Genomic DNA, 16,517 nt, shown 5'->3' with positions numbered 1-16,517 from the left:
TGATGCCATTCACACAGTAGGTTTTGTAGTCTATTAAGATCATTGCCAAGAAGAGCTTGTGCAAGTTCTAGATTGGTCTCTAAGTTGTATAAACACTAGTTACAACAAAAACTTGTAAATCACAACAAAAATAAGGTTCAAGAAAACCAATGACAACTATGATACCTCTGGTAGGACTAAAGGATTTTGGGTAGTATTAGCATTGGATATGATACCCTTTCTAGTTCTAGTGTGACAAGAACCCAAGAGCTAAAAAAGCCAAGAATCCAAACCATAAGAGCCTTGTATGATGTCTTTTTATTTTTGAAAACTTCTATTGTTTCTCTCTTTGCAAATGCCTCATACAATTGTATGACCTATACAAGCCTATTGACAATAGAATACCTATTCAAGAACAAGTCTCTAGTTCCTTCTCGCTTAGGAGTTAGAATCAAGAGAGCTTCCATGAAATTCAACTTGACCTCTTGAACAAGTTTCAAAGAGAGATGGCATAAATTTAAGGCAAAGTTCTTAAGGAACTTCACAAATTTTGTTAAGAACTTTCCTTCAACTTTCTATTTCTTCCTTGGCAGTGTCACATATCTTAGACCAACTTTACTCCTGTGGTTGCAATTCATGTTAATTGAGATGGATCTATTTCTGATTTAGTTCGTTAGGCTACAAATGGTCCTAATTCAACATATTGAATGGCCACCATAATCAACATTAATTAGAAAATGTTAAGGCAAAGGAAAATGATTATATATGCTCTCCTAAGGCTATTATGAAATACAATTTTTACAGTTCTCTTCTTTTTTTTTTTTAAATTATACCATCTTGTTTAATTTTATTTCTGATTTAAGAATTTTATCTATTGTTTAAAATTATACCATCTTTTTTTTTAATTCCAAAAGCTAATAAACTATTAATCGAATATCTGTTGCATCCAAAGTCATATTCTTTTCTATGCAAATTGAACTTCACTGAAATTCAACTTATTATTATTTTAAAGTTTAAATCCTATTAGAGCACTGAAGATCCCTTATTCTAGTTCAAACCCTACAACCTGGCAAGAAGATGCTGCTATAGTTAGTGGATGACAATCATTTATGAGTGTAAATATTTAGCTAGTAAATTTAATTCAAAATTAGCGTATAACAGAAATCCCATGACAACTTCTTAATGTAGTTAATAGGTAAGTTAAGGCAGACTATATGACAACAAAGGTTAACAACTCAGATCTTGCAACAAGTTGATTAGGACTTTTTTTCTTTACTTTGTACTCAAACTCTCAATTGGTCAACCTAAGGGCTTTTTTTTTTTATTCTAGGAAAGCTAATTAGAGCTTCTAAAATAAAACACAAGGAAACAAATTCTCAATTAAGTTAAAACATCATTCAGAGTCCAATGAAGCCTGATAAATAGGGAGGTAGTATGTATCTAGCTGTCAATATTTGTGTCTTACACTCTCCCAGACTTCCTCTCCTAAGCAATCCTTGACAGGCAGGGAATAAATTGTATGGAGTAACCCGAGTTACAAAGTTCTAGGGAAACCAACTGATAGTAAACAACATGAAAGAAAGCATTACCACCACATAGGCCATTAAAGAATGAATAGATTCCTCCAGTCAACCTAAGGGCTTTCAAAAAACTATTTATTATTTACAACCAAAAATTACAAGCCAACAACTCATCCAGGCTTAAAGTGTAGGAAAAAATAATTTGTTGTGACTAAATTAGGATACATAAACTATTCATTATTTATAGTAAGACCATTAATTTTTATCTGCACTAATTACACCCATATCCAATACCTATCCATAACCATTTGGATCCACCTAATATCCAACCCTAGAGTCAATTAAATAGTTCATAGTTGGCCTGTGATTGATTATTATGGGAGAATCCTATAACTGTAGTAATGGGAGATTTTAATTCTTAATCATATAATCAGTAATTTCATTTCTGGTCAATGTTAATATTGATGCAGTTGATCACCTTCATATCCACCTTTACAGGGTAAGCTGCTCAATTCAATCACCCAAGTATGTTGAGTGGAAAAGAATTTTGTTGTATTAATCCCTATTTTCGACTTTGAAAACTTTCTCAAATTCCTTAGGTTGATTTGGGACTTGATTTCACAATGCTAGCACAAATATACAGGAAATTGGAAGCTGACTTGGTTTGAAGGCTAAAGGTTCTTGGGATTGAAGTCATTTAGATATTTAGGTGTTCAGTTAGTTAAGAGAAAATTTGCTACTTAGGAATCATTTTTGGTTATGCTGTATATATTGGTATTGTCGCCAATTAGATGCATACGGTGAATGGTTCTTGGAATGCAATACTTACCCTGTTCTACCGAAAGGCGTCATTGCATAATGGTTGATTATACATTTAAAATCCTAATGTTAACAAATGTGAAATCCTAACCATTAGGAACTATTTGGGCGTGGAGAGATGTGCATTTAAATCCCTAATGCATCAATAGAATCTGGAAAAAAAAAGTATGAGAAGTGACGATTGATTATACTTGAACATGGTGAAGAATGGAGAGTATGGATGGAAAAGGAGAACATGGTGAAGAACTTGAATGGTGAACAGTGATGTGAAGAGAAGAAGAAGAAGAAGAAAGAAGTTAAGGAAGAAAAGGAGAACATACCTGCCATGCTTCTCAGTCACGTCAATGGGCAGAGTTTATCTCGGTAAAATGAGGGAGGTTTCCATCGACCCCTTTCTAAAATTTTGCTGGACCTATCGGGAAGCTGAAAGCCCGAATAGACAATAAGTTTCACTCGTAGCTTTTTAGATATGGACCATTTGAGTTTTTACGATCTTTTTCCAGGTCTTGTCTTCTAGTCTATCGGGTTTTCACGAGCCAAACAAGACCGATTTTGGTTTATCGGACTTCTAAAAACTCATTAGATCTTCTAAAAAGACTTGAGCTTAACCTAAAGGCCAGGAAGAGGTCCTTTGAAGATTGGGAGGACTTGATATAAGTATGATGATGAAATGCAATGTATGGGAAAACAAATATAATAACACCATGATCACAAGCTATCCTCGTTGTAGTGAGAACGCATTCTTGTAAAATTTAGCTATCTGGTTATTTTAGAATTTGTTGTTAAAAAGTGTTTAATTAATATTGATGAACTCCTATAGCTTAGTTTGGAAGGAGTACAAATGTAAATATATATATATATATATATATATATATATATATATATATATATATATATATATATTATATATATATATATATAATGTAAAATCTTATATTTTGTATTATTTTCTATATATTTGCATAGTATATATTTGTATTTGTACTTTTCTCAAACTGAGCCTATATTGTGGACCCTCATGTTGTAAATATGTAATTTGGAATTTGTTGAAATATTCACTTTTCCTCGTTTCCCTTCTTTTCTATCAAACCAAACATAGTCATTTTAGGACTTGCCAAATCAAGGTGTGGAGGTAAAGACAAGAAATTCATGCTTGGGAAATTTGCCAAATGCTAATATGAGATCTTCGCCAAATTGACTGTCGGGGAGTTGGTTTATGGAATAGTTGATCCTAGTTGGCACTTGACTATTCGGGTAATAGACTAGAGGTGTAAATTGGTTGTGTTGTGTCGTGCTCGCGGGTTGTGCCTCCCTCCGTTGGGATAATTTGGGGGGTCTGCTCAATATGGCCCATGCAGGCCTATGTTATGCCATGTCATGCTGTGGGCCGAGCCTTGGACCAAGTTGGGTTGCAGATCAAGCTAAGCTATGAGAGGTCTATTCTAAAAGAATTTGAAAAAAAATGTTTAAAATTTTATTTTATATGAATTTTGATGTATATAATTGTTTATATATACAATAATTAAATAAAATAGTATAATAAAATTGAAAACAAAATTTTATATATATTATTATATAATTATCACATATATAATATAGCCCGATGGGTCAACTCGGCTTGGCCCGACCTAAGTCATCCTTGGACAAGATTTCAAGCCCACAGGCTCAAGCTTGGAACTAAAACATTGTGCCTGACCTTTTTGGGCTGGGTTCAAGCCCGACTTGATAATGTATTATATAATCAAAATATATTTTACATAATAAAAAATATATATAATGTATTTTTTCTTTATTATTCTTCTCTTTTTTCAAGTAATAGTGAAATCTTTCATTTTTTTAAGGTTTTGAGGTCTTTTAATATAAATATAAAATAGTTTTTAATTGAAAAAAAGGAAAAAAATCTGTTTTTTTTTCAAATTTTTGGCCAGGCTCGGGCTCAAGACCTAGGCCCAATGGTTGGGCCGAGCTCAGGCTTGGGCCTGAGCATATTCTATTAATGTAGAGGCAAAGCCTACCTCGTGAACAAGTCTAATAACACCTAATAATCTCCAAGAGTCCTACTTCCAACTTCCAAGGTTCATTCAATGATTGAAACTGGACCAGACAACCAACAAATAAACCAATACAAATCCTAAACCGGGTTTTGAAATAACTTGTTTCCCAAACTATTGACTTAGGCCAAATCCTTAATAAAATAGTGACTTTTGGCAAAAATAGTATGGCAAAGTGTATGGGGACTAGACATGTTCACGGGCTAGGCCGCACGCGCGCTTTATTTTTATACTAACATATAACATTCATGCCCGAGCCCAAGCCTGGTTTGACCTGACCATTGGGCCTAGGTCTTAGGCCCAAGCTTGACTTTGACCCTCATATAAGGACCGAAGTTCAGGTCCGAGCTCAAAGCCCGACTAGAAAATTGGGAAAAATTATTATTTTTTTCTTGTTTTTACTCGATACAAAACTAATTCATCTATATTAAAAAATTGTAAAGCTAAAAGTAATGAAAAATCTCATTATAGCTTGAAAAAAAGAGAAAATAAAAGATAATAACATATTATATGTATATATTTATTATATAAAATATATCTTTGCTAATATAATATGTTATCAAGTCGAGCTTGGGCTCGAACTGGGTTTTTTTGAGAAAGCCTGAGCCTGACTTGAAAAAATGTTGGGCTTGATGTTTTGGGCCCAAGTCTGACCCTAGCCCATGGGCCTAAACTCGTGTTCAAACCCAACTTAGGATGGGCCAAGTCGGACTACCCAATCCATGAACACGTCTACTTAATATGTATATATCTTGAAAAATTACCCAAAATAAAAAAAAAAAAACACCACCCCAATTAAATATTAAAGTGCAAAGTTATGGCCTCCGCCTCTCCGGTGACTATACAACTCACGACCCGATGACCAGCCCAACTGATAGTGTTTTATCAGGTCAATGTTTTTGACTCAATATTAGGTTTCACCAGAATCGTATCCAGAATAGAGGCTGAACGACAATTCAAACGGTTTAACCGATCGGGTCAACGCGGGTTGAAAACATTGGTTGAAGTGCGTGTTTGTACTCATTACAACCAAACATGAAGTCTGGACTCTGGAATACAAAATTTATCGGTGCAAAATAAAACGAGTTTGTATTCATGAACCTGGGGGAATTTTTGCACCGGAAATAAACGCAGCTAAATCACTGTTAAGTGTTGGCACAGGCGGAGCTCCGGCCTATACTTGAGTCCAATCAATATCAATCTAGTCCTAATGCAGAATTTTTGTATTTCTATTTCTCACCATTAACTCTGTCGTTTTATCTCTGATCAAAATTTTCGGTTTAGAAGGAGAAGGAAGGAAGATAAATGCGGGTCTTTGTTGGTAAGCTCCAATTACTAATCACTGGTTCTGCGATGTAACATTATGAAGAGATACTTGATAACTGGAATGACAAATCTACTTTTTGTTCTGTTTCAGTAACTATTTGATAAATTATTGCTTTTTCGGGTTTCCCTCCCGTGATGTTTCTCTTGCTTAGCTGCTCTAATGGTAGACATAGTTGTGAAGCTTTTTCAGGAGACCCTTTGTCTCTCCTTTGGCAAACAATATGGTAGTTCCATGAAGAATTTTCTCAATTACAAATTGGGCAACTACAGGTTTTGACAAAGACGAAATCTTAAGTACTGATTCAGTCGATTCTGGGTCTTGTAGCGTATGTGCAGCAGCTAGCCCCTATTTTGGAGGTCTTCGATCAGAAGTTAGAACTAGCTCATTAATGATTTGTTTTTTTTTTTTTTTTTTGTTTAGTCTTTCCATTGACTGCTGGCATGTTTTCTTCGATTCTACAAAGCAATATTGTAGACTAGAATGATTGTGATAACCTGGCCATTGGACCTTTGATCTAGGAGGCCATTTAGCTATTCCCCGTCAAATGTCTGGTTTGGTGCTTTTGTATTCCAAATATAATAGAGTATTCCTACTCCAATGGAAGGACTATATGAGTTTGATGCATCCCATATATATTGACGTTTAACAGTCAGTTACAATCTTTTGGAAGTGAATAGATGTTGAAATGTGATTATTTATCTTTAGAATTTGAACAATTAGTCTTTCCATTGATTTTGATATCTGATAATTCAAATTTGTTTTGATTGCATTGACATGTTAATCATATATGTTATTTTTGTGATCTTATTGTTATGTAATGTGATGTAGGATTGTAGCTTTGAAGTTGCTAAAATGGAAAAGGTTCCAGCTTTGTTATCGTTATGCATGGAGACAGTTATAAAAGAAATTATTTATGGTAAACTTGGATACTTGTTCCGGACTTATGAGCTTGCTTCTCTATTGTTCTGGATTTATAAACCTATTTTACTGATGTTCCCATGATGAACCAGTAATCACCCTGCTTGCTTACCCGAAAATTTTCAATTAGAACCTGATTAACATTTCAGATGCTCACAAACTAATTACTGTTCAATTTTGTTCAGGGGATCATTTTTTGCACAACATATTTGAATTGCCACTGGATTTAATTGATTGCTTATTGATGCGCTTACCACCATTGGCACTGCAAAAGTTACAAGAAGACATGTCAGTCAACTTGCAAGATTCTACGTATAAAAAGAACTGCAGTATTCTCATTTACACTTGCATTCTTCCATCAAACTTGTCCACTTTATAAAATCGAATTAGTCCATTTGCATCTCTATGGCTGCTTCAAATACACTCCATTATTTGCTCAAAAACTTCACTAATTAAATGTTAAATACATTTAATCTGTAACCAATAAGTTCTATCTTCTGGTAACACTGGTTACTTTTTTCTGTAGATTTATGTATTTGGCCAAATTTCTTGTTTTCTAATTTCTTGCACAATATATCTAACACAATCACAGTTATGGACTGATTAAACAAAATAAGTTAGAAACTTTTCTTTTCTCCCTAGCCTCAACTTTGTCTTAGTTATAGTGTATCCACATCTTTCTTCAGACTTAGTAGTTATACTCTCTCTCTCACACACACACACAAAAGGTAAAATATAAGTGTATTGTATGTCGAAGAGCTATATACACCAGAAACCATGTCCAGTAAGGCTTTGTGCAAGAGGTGAGGTTATACAAAAGCATGATTATATATTTTCTGTATCTGAATAGATATGAAAATGAAAAAGGAATAGTGTGGGACATCTCTGAAATGCTGCTGCATTGGGAGCCCATATCTAAGAATACCTGTTTATCTCATAAGAATTGTCCTCTGGGGATGTCTTGTTGCCTAAGGTTTGTGATATTTTGATAGAGGTTGAATAATTATTCAGAATAATTAATAACTCTTCTATAAGTTCAAACATAAATAAAATATTGAAGTTACAAAAAAAAGCAGGTTACTTTCGACAGGCAATACTCTCACTCTCTCAGTTTACTTGACCATGCTTTTAGAGTTTGTACTTATTTCTTGTATTTATTCACAATTTCTGCTTCTATTGAGATGAAGTTGGAAATAACTAAAAGAGATCCATTATGGCATGGTAAATATGAAGGAAAAAAATCATTTGGTTGATTGGGCCAAGGTGTTTCTTTTTCTGGATTAGTGCCAAAAGTGTTTTCTGCATTAGAGGTGCATGGTCCTTGTGTAAGGACTTTTTAGAGTGATGGCCTTGACTCACATAGGCAAGTAGCTTTTAGATTTAAGTCATTTAACTTGAAGCCTTCACTATTGTGGAGTTTGGGATAGTAGCAACATTTAGTCATTCTGTGTGGATAGTAGAACAGATTGATTTCCTAATTTATTTCTGTATATACTTACTGCAAAAACAACCTCAGAACAGTAGCAGAAGTTGTCAGCCAGCTCAACAAAGCGAGTGTCCAAAATGTCTATTCCCATCCTTAAGATCGATTTATATTAAGAGGGGAATACTGAAATATATGTATAATCATATAAATGCCCTTATAAGAGAAGTATAGTGAAAAAGGGTTCAAGGCTGCATGATTAGGATTTTAGGGTAATGAAATAGGGCTTTTGAATAAATTGGAGTGTCAGAGGTTTGGGTAGTGCCACCAAGAGAAGAGAAATAAGAGATTTAGAAGAGAAGGTCTGATATTGTGATGATTCAGGAGGTGGGTAAGGAGATTTTGGGGATTAAGAGGAGTTAAAGTGGACCTTGGCTCCATCTTGGGGTGTTTCTGGAGGAATTATAACTTTGTGGCATGAGGATACAATGGTGTTTGGAAGAGTTGGTGGGAAACTTTACCGTATCAACCAAGCTGAAAAACTTAAATTGTTGATGGGTTTGTGTGGGTGCTGAATAATGTTTATGGACCTAATTCCTATAGAGAGAATTTTTTTTTTTTTTTTGTGGGAAGAATTGGCAGACATTGGAGTTTTGTGGGGTTGACCTTGGTATTTAGGTGGAGACTTTAATATCATCATATTTTTAGATGAATCTAACAACTCTAGGCAAAGGATAACAACAAGTATGAGGAGATTTAACTTGCTTTTTGATTCCTTGGGACCAAGAGAAATTCCTTTTGGTTAGATAAAATACACATGGTCAAACTTTTAGGAGAATCCCATATGTTCTAAATTGGATAGATTTCTGGTAACTTCTAATTTGGAGGAGCATTAGAATGGATTGAATGGGTAGAATTTGCCAAGAATAACATCTAACCATTGGTCCATTTGCCTATTTCATGGTGGTAAGGGGGGGGGGTACCCCTTTTAGGTTTGAAAATATTTGGCTAACAAAATGGCAAGGAGTAAGATTTTGCAGGAAACTTCAAACATTGAAAGCAAAAATCAAGGAATGGAACAGAGTGCATTTTGGAAGATTGGAGGAGAAAAAGGATAGAGTGATCAATCAAATATAATAAATTGATAGAAATGAAGAATTTAATCCTTTATTTGAGGAGGAGAGAAAGAAAGACTGAGATCGGAAAAAGAATTGCAAGAAATCTTATTGTAGGAGGAAATAAGTTGGGGGCAAAAGTCTAGGGTCAGGTGGATTAGGAAGGGGGATGCAACACAATTTTATTTTTCATGCAATTGCTAATGAGAGAAGAAAGAATTTTGTTTCAATCCTGAATTGAAGAATGGGGTGATTACCCAATAGGAGGACATAGCAATAGCTTTTGTGGATCACTTTAAATAAACTTATGGAAGGCCTTTAGATGGAAGATGGAACGTTGAGGGCCTAGGTTGGCCTGAGGTACATAGGAGTTATCAGGAGATGCTGGAAAGGCTGAAGTATTCCTTGCCCAACAGCAGAACTTTTCTCTTCTTGGCCAAGACTTGGGGGAAGCAAGAAAGCAAGGATAATTTGAGGGATTGTCTGGAAGTTGGGGTGGGTTGGTTTATTTTGGGTTTTTCGTGTGATGCTTTGTCGCCTTCTGTATTATCTGCTGGTTGTTTTCTAATAATTTTTCTTCTTTATCAAAAAAAAAAAAAAAAAGCTGGACTCTGTGGAATGAAAGAAACAAAAGGATTTTTGAAGATAAAAACAAAAAAAAAAAAAATTCTGAAGCTCTGGTGGCTCTAGTGGGGAATTTAGTAGCAAATTGGGTCTGGGTGCTTCCAGACTTTGATCAAGTTAGTAGGACAGATTTGGGGGAGAATTTCTGGAATGTACTTGAAATTCAGTCATTGTAATTTGTCTCAGTTTTGTTTCAGTTCATGTTGTTTAGGTCAGAGTTGTTTTGTTTTTTAAGATAGGTGTCACCTACTGGACTGTATCTTTATTTTTATTTAATAAAATTTTCATTTTACTCTTAAAAAAAAAAAGATGCTGGATAGAAGGTTTGACTTGGAAGAGATTAAGGCATCCGTATTCTCAATGGATAGATCAAAAGCCTCAGGCCTATGATTCACTATGGCATTTTATCATGATTGCTGGGATGCGGACAGTTCATCCTTTCCTCAACATTAAGATGGAACTCCCATCCCTTCCAAGGTGTCCTTTATGGTTGGATGGTGGCATTAGAGACAAGTTAATTAAAAAGAGGTATTGACATCCCACATTCTGGTTGTGTCTTTTGCCCCCTAAGATGGATGGAAGTACTACTTTGATCCTCAATGACAGAACTTTAGCAATTATTTTATAGATACTAGTCACCAAACTAATGGGTCATCAAACCTTGGGTTGGCTAGCATCAGATATTTTAGGAATTAGAGCCAAGAAAGTTGAATTAACTCCAGGGCTGACAATATGTGTATTTGAGAATTCCTTGAAGACTTCCAAAAGATCATTTTACCACTTCCCAACAATCCTGATAGAAAGCCATTGTAAATTCATCCAGGTCTAGTGCTTTAGATCTGTCCATTGAAAAAACTGCCTTTTTTATTTCCTCTTCCCCAAAATCTCTTTCTAGCCATCTTGCTACCTCCTCTAATAACGGCCACTCTAACTCTTCTACAATCAATCTTTCACCTAAAGGTCTTCTATAAAAGGATTTGAAGTGATCTACAAAATCCTAGCTATCTCGTCCTGACTAGAAACCACTTCCCCATTTATCTCCAACCTAGTCAGAAAGTTCTTGCGCCTTCTGCTATTGGCCATTGCATGAAAAATTTTTGTATTCCCGTACCCTTCCTTGATCCATTTTTGCCTTTATTTTTGTCTCTTGCAGATTTCCTCCCTAATTAAGTACTTCCTCCAAATCTTTTTTCAACTTCTCAATTCCCTTTCTTCCACATTAAGGTTTCTTTCAACCTCCACCTCATCCAATTCTTCAATCTGAGAGATTAGGGTAAGTTTCCTTTCTTCTATTCTTCCAAAATGTTCCCTATTCCATTCCTTTATTTAGTTCTCACACATAGCAACTTCTTATGGAACTTCATGTTTCAGTTTTTCTCTAGGATTTGTTATTCTATTTTATCTACTTGTATCATGGTACTTCCAATAGTTTGCACCACCTTTCTAAGAATTATTTACATATATTCATGGTTTATGATCCTGTTCCTTTTGCAAATAGGCCATCCGATCAGTGCAGGGGTGATGAATCCATTAATGCCTTTTCTAGGGATGGGAGAAAACGTAAAAGGTAAAATTTCAGCATTTTTAATAAATCATTCTATGAATCTCTATATTGGAAATCACTCATCATGGAACTCATTCACAGATATGGTGACTTCAACACAATTTGGAGGACATTATTTTACTCACGTTGGCCTGAGGGTGTTGCACAGATCCAATCAATGGAACAGTTGACAATGCAGCCAATTAAAGGATCTGAAACAGATTATAATGATGACTGGCAGCAGCTGTATTGGGAAGCACATTTACAGAAGTATGCTAGTTTGTTGAAATTAGTATAGGAAATCTATGCAGAGTTAATTTTTGTGCAACTTCTAGTCATTTTTTTCAGATACTCTTGTTGTTTTAACATGAAAAACAGTTGTCTATATGAAGCGGCAGAGATAGCATTGCTCCCGTCTTTTGATGGATGCATTGGTGAAATAACCATTCCAGGTAATATATAAGTACCTATTTATTTATTTATTTTTTGGTTCCATCTTTTGATGGAACCATTTACATATGGTTCCTATGCATTGCTCCCAATTCTGATAGTAACCTGTGGTTTCAATTTATTTTGAAAGAGAACAATTGTTAGATCCGGCTGTAGAGAGGTAGTGTGGTCATTTTACTTTATGTTAAAGGTATGATGTAATATTTGTTATATCCTGGTTAAGTGATGTGTCTCAAACATAAATAAGGGCACAATAGTCTTTATGCTTGAGATTAGAAACCTATAAATAATAACCTGGCCGACTAGAGAGAGTGAGTTCTCTAATTCGAACCAATCTTTATTTCTCTTCCTTCTTTTCTCTTCTCTTTCTTCTAATCTTTCACTCTTTCTTTTTCTTCATTACTCTGAAACTAAAACCTATACAGATCTGAATTTTATCAAAAATAAATGGATCTGTTTATTGTTGTATCAATTTGTTCATTCCTGCTTCTCTGTTTGTACTTTACCTATGCTTTTTTTTGATAGGTTACCTTACCTATTCATTTCTATTAGCTATACATGTGTATTGATCTGTTACCAATCAAAGGAACAGATAGTAAGACAAAATGACTAAGGGGGCATAAACACAAAAACTAAGGGAAAAATTAGAAAATCTGAATAACACATAATATACATGTTTTTTTGAGAAGAGGTAAAGTATTAATTCATTAAGAAAAAGAAAAAGAGACCCATGTACAACCAGAGGCTATACAGTGGGAAATACAAAAAACATTAGACCATTATCCCATTCGTAATTACAATTCAAACTGAACGATAGAACTAAGGGGAACACTATTTCTTGATAGATGAGCAGACGCCAGGATAGCAATTTGCAACTATTTTCTGCCACACTTCCTCTTCTTGACAGCTTTTGCTTTGAAGGAACCTTGAGTTTCTTTCCTGCCAAATCAACCAGAAAACTGCTCCTGGGAATGACAGCTCGTGGCGAAAGGAGGGAAGTTGAAACTAGTGAAGGGAGACAAGCTCGCGGCGAATGACAGGAAGGCTTCAAAAGTGAGAAAGCAGAAAAAACTAAAGACAAGGAGAAAGAAGATAAAACGGAGAAGACAGCTGCAGACAAGTCGGCATTCATGGATGGGGAAGCAACCTTTGGGGACAAATGAATCACTACGGTCGAGGCTGTGGGAACTCCAAACACGGTAGGAGGCCATAGTCAGGTAGAGGCAAGGGAACCTGATGAGGTAAGGACTTCTCCCAGTTCCTTGGTTGGATCCCCCGGGACTCCTCCTGTCTCGGTCTCTCCTTCAAGTGGAGGAATCTCTGGAGTTGAGTTCGAAGGGACTGGAAAGGTGGGATCTTTCGAAGGAGGGAGGAAGTCCGGCACAAAATGAATGAGAGAAGCGGTGGAAAAAGAAAAGGTGTATACCAGAAAGAAAAAAACTAAAGAAAATGGGGGAGGAGAGGGGGAGAGTTAGGGGAGGAGGACTTAAGGGGTAAGAGAGTTCACATTCAGGAAGATAGTGGAGAGATGGAAGGAGGACAGGAGTCAGAAGTAGGGAGGAGGAAGGTGGGCATAGCAGAGCTATCGGAAAGACAGATTGAGGTAGTTAAATCTTTGGGGCTGTTTTTCCTGGGAGGAGAGGAGGTGGTGAGAAAGGGCATCAATTAGTACGAAAGGGCTAGAAGGGAGGATAAAGAAAAGAGAACGAGTGGGGGGAATTCTAAAGAAACAGGGCAAGAGGGAGAGGGAAGAAGAGCAGATTTGACGGAAGAGGAATGAAAGGTTAGTTTGAAGGGGGGAAGGTGTCTTGGGGAATGAAGTTGCTTTCCTGAAACATAAGGGGTTTGAGAGATAGGAAGAGGAGAGAAGTGGTGAGGAATTTGTTAAGAAAACACAACTCGGATGTGGCTTTGATACAAGAAACTAAGCTGGAACATTTTGAGTTAAGGATGATGAAGGAGATTTGGGGGTCGGATAGAGGGGAGTGGGCCGAACTTGATGCACTGGGTCTATCAGGTGGTTTGGTGGTATTGTAGGACTCAAGTAGCTTGAGGAAAATTGGGGAAAAGAAGGGGAGATTTTCTATTTCTATTTGCTTTTAGAAAGTGGAATGGGAGCGACAATGGGGACTGTCATGTGTGTACAGGCCTAACACAGAAGGGGAGAGAGGAGAGGTGTGGGAGGAGCTGGAAGAGGTAAGGAGAGGGTGGGGGGGGGGACAGAAAAAATCTTTTCTATTTGGCCTAGGCTGAATGGGAATAAGAAGGTAAATGTGCTATGGAAGAGTGATAATTGCAAAAGAGGAAATTGAAAGATGCTTTTTGGATCATTTTAAGTCAATCCTAGCATCCTTTGATGAAAACATGGCAGAATTGGGAGATTTACAGTGGGACAGAGTGCTAGAATCTGAAGTTAACCCCCTAGAAAGAGCCTTCACTATTGAGGAGATACATGAAGCAATATTCTTGATGGATAGGTCTAAAGCTCCGGGACCGGATGGATTTTCAATGGCTTTCTATCAAGATTGTTGGGAAATTTTGAAAGATGAATTAATGGATGTATTTGTGGAGTTCTATCAAGAAAGAAAATTATCCCCTGGAGAAAATGCAACTTTTATTGCTTTAGTGCCAAGGAGGCCAAAACCCCAAAGGATTACAAACCGATAAGTCTAGTGGGTATCTTGTATAAAATCATTGCTAAAGTCCTGGCTGGTAGGTTGAAGACTATACTGCCCTATATTATCTTTCAGAACCCAAGAGCTTTTGTAGAGGGGAGACAAATTGTGGATCAAATCTTAGTGGCAAATGAGTGTGTGGCAGCTAAGAGAAAACAAGATGGCAAAGGTTTGATTTGTAAATTGGACCTTGAAAAAGCTTATGATATGGTGGATTGGTCCTTCCTGTTGAATTTAATGGAAAAGATGGGGCTAGGTGAAAGATGGAGGATGTGGATTAAAGAATGTATTAGCTCAACACATTTTTCTATTATGATGAATGGGGTAGCAAAGGATTTCTTCCAGGCTAAAAGAGGACTAAGATAGAGTGACCCCTTATTTCCATTCTTATTCACCTTTGTGGCTGAGGTTTTGAGTAGACAATTCACCAAGGCTGATCAAGAAAACTAGTTTAAAGGTTGGAGGATGGGTAGATCAGAAGTGGTGGTGTTTCATTTGCAATTTGCTGATGACAATTATTTTCTGTGAAAGCTGTGATGAAGCCAGTTTAAGGAATCTGAAAAGATTGGTGGATGGATTTCAACAGGCCTCCAAATTGAAAGTCAATTGGGGAAAAAGCTATGTAGCCGGAATCAACATTGAAGGCGGGGGGGGGGGGACATCCAAGCCATGGCAAATCTGCTAGGTTGTGAAGTGAAAAATTGGCCTCTGGAATACTTAGGTATTCTCTTGGGTGGGAATCCGAAAGCTGAAAGCTTTCGGAAACCGGTGGTAGAGAGGTTCACGAAGAAGTTGGCAATGTGGAAGAGAAATTATATTTCCTTGGGGGGAAGAATCACCTTGATAAAGTCAACCCTTGCAAACCTACCCACTTATTTCCTTTCCACCTTTAAGATCTCGGTGAAAATAGCTATGAAATTGGAGAAGATCATGAGAAACTTTTTGTGGGAACCAGGTGATGAAAAGAAAGATCATTTAGTGAAATGGGAGCAAGTTTGTTACCCTAAGGATCATGATGTATTAGGTATAGGGAACCTAATAAAGAGAAGCAAGGCCCTTCTAGGGAAATGGCTGTGGAGATTCCCTTGTGAGGAAGAAAGGCTGTGGCATAGGGTCATTAAAAGCTTACATGGTGAAGAAGATAACGACTGGGATGCAAAATTAGCCCACGATGCAGCTCCATCCTCTCCTTGGAAGGCAATCTTTGAGGTATATCCAACCTTTCTTCAATTTATCAGGTTTGATGTTGGTTGTGGCAACAAAGTTTTATTCTGGGAAGATCTTTGGGTTGGGGATGTGCCTCTTATGTTCAACTTCCCAGACCTCTACTCTTTATCAAACTATAAAAACAAACTTGTTGCTAGGTTTGGTGTGCTTTCAAAGTCAGGGATCTCTTGGGATTTTGGCTTTAGAAGAGGGTTGAGGGAAAATGAGTGTGAGTCTCTAGTGCTGTTGATTTCAACACTTGAGAGAGTCTACTTGGACCAACCTATAGCTGATTGTAGAGTTTGGTCACCAACTTCTGATGGTTTATTTTCCTATGCATCTTTCTTTGGTTTGCTCACTCATATTTATCCTGTGGGGGTGAACTTCCCAGTGAGAGAAATTTGGACTAAACCGATCCCTCCAAAAGTACAAGCTTTTTGTTGGGAAGTGTGAAGGGATAGGAAATCCATCACATGGACGCCCAAAGATTGCGGAATAAGGGGGCGAATTTCAAAAAAATTTTCTCTCCCTTCAATTGGGAATCGAATTCCCTATTTAGAAAATCATATTTCAAGGATCATTCTTGAACCATAAACTGAACCAGATCTGAACCAAAAGGAGTAGGGAGAGATAATACCTGATACAGAGAAGTAGTATCTCCCAATGGAGGTATTCACGCCCAAGGAAGGATCCAAAATCTGCTCCCACTGAAGATGGTGCAGTGCAGGGTGGAGCAGAATCAGCAGTGTTCTTCCAAAAGAACTTGATCCTTCTCAAGAATCACCTGGACGGCTTGTGAAAACAACTCCCACCAATCTTTTCCCCAAAAGATTGGAATCAAGATCCAATCTTGATTTCTCACAAGAA

General features: G+C 36.7%; 1 protein-coding gene across 5 annotated transcripts in view; it reads left to right on the top strand.

Moving 5' to 3' along the window:
• Positions 1-5,418: 5,418 nt before the first annotated feature.
• The window catches only part of LOC148878577 (RNI-like superfamily protein), a 113,648-nt gene continuing 102,549 nt past the window's right edge, over positions 5,419-16,517 (top strand). For 3 of the 5 annotated variants that reach the window (XR_016102954.1, XR_016102968.1, XM_088956867.1), the window contains exons 1-6: positions 5,420-5,690; positions 6,525-6,612; positions 6,800-6,926; positions 11,275-11,343; positions 11,422-11,589; positions 11,698-11,771. Coding sequence is in view for 2 of the 5 variants with exons in the window: in XM_088956867.1 (XP_088812993.1) it covers positions 6,549-6,612; positions 6,800-6,926; positions 11,275-11,343; positions 11,422-11,589; positions 11,698-11,771 (502 nt within the window). In the remaining 3 variants the exon portion in view is untranslated. Of the gene's footprint in view, positions 5,691-6,524; positions 6,613-6,799; positions 6,927-11,274; positions 11,344-11,421; positions 11,590-11,697; positions 11,772-16,517 lie in introns of all 5 variants that reach the window. The other 2 variants (XR_016102977.1, XM_088956874.1) reach the window with 1 other exon arrangement.

The sequence above is a fragment of the Nelumbo lutea genome, chromosome 1 (genome assembly GCF_056320005.1).
Source record: "Nelumbo lutea isolate HS-2025 chromosome 1, American lotus-T2T, whole genome shotgun sequence".
NCBI classification, from domain to species: Eukaryota; Viridiplantae; Streptophyta; class Magnoliopsida; order Proteales; family Nelumbonaceae; genus Nelumbo; species Nelumbo lutea.
The sequence above is the reverse complement of the archived record's forward strand: the minus strand, read 5'-3'. Positions and strand labels throughout refer to the sequence as shown.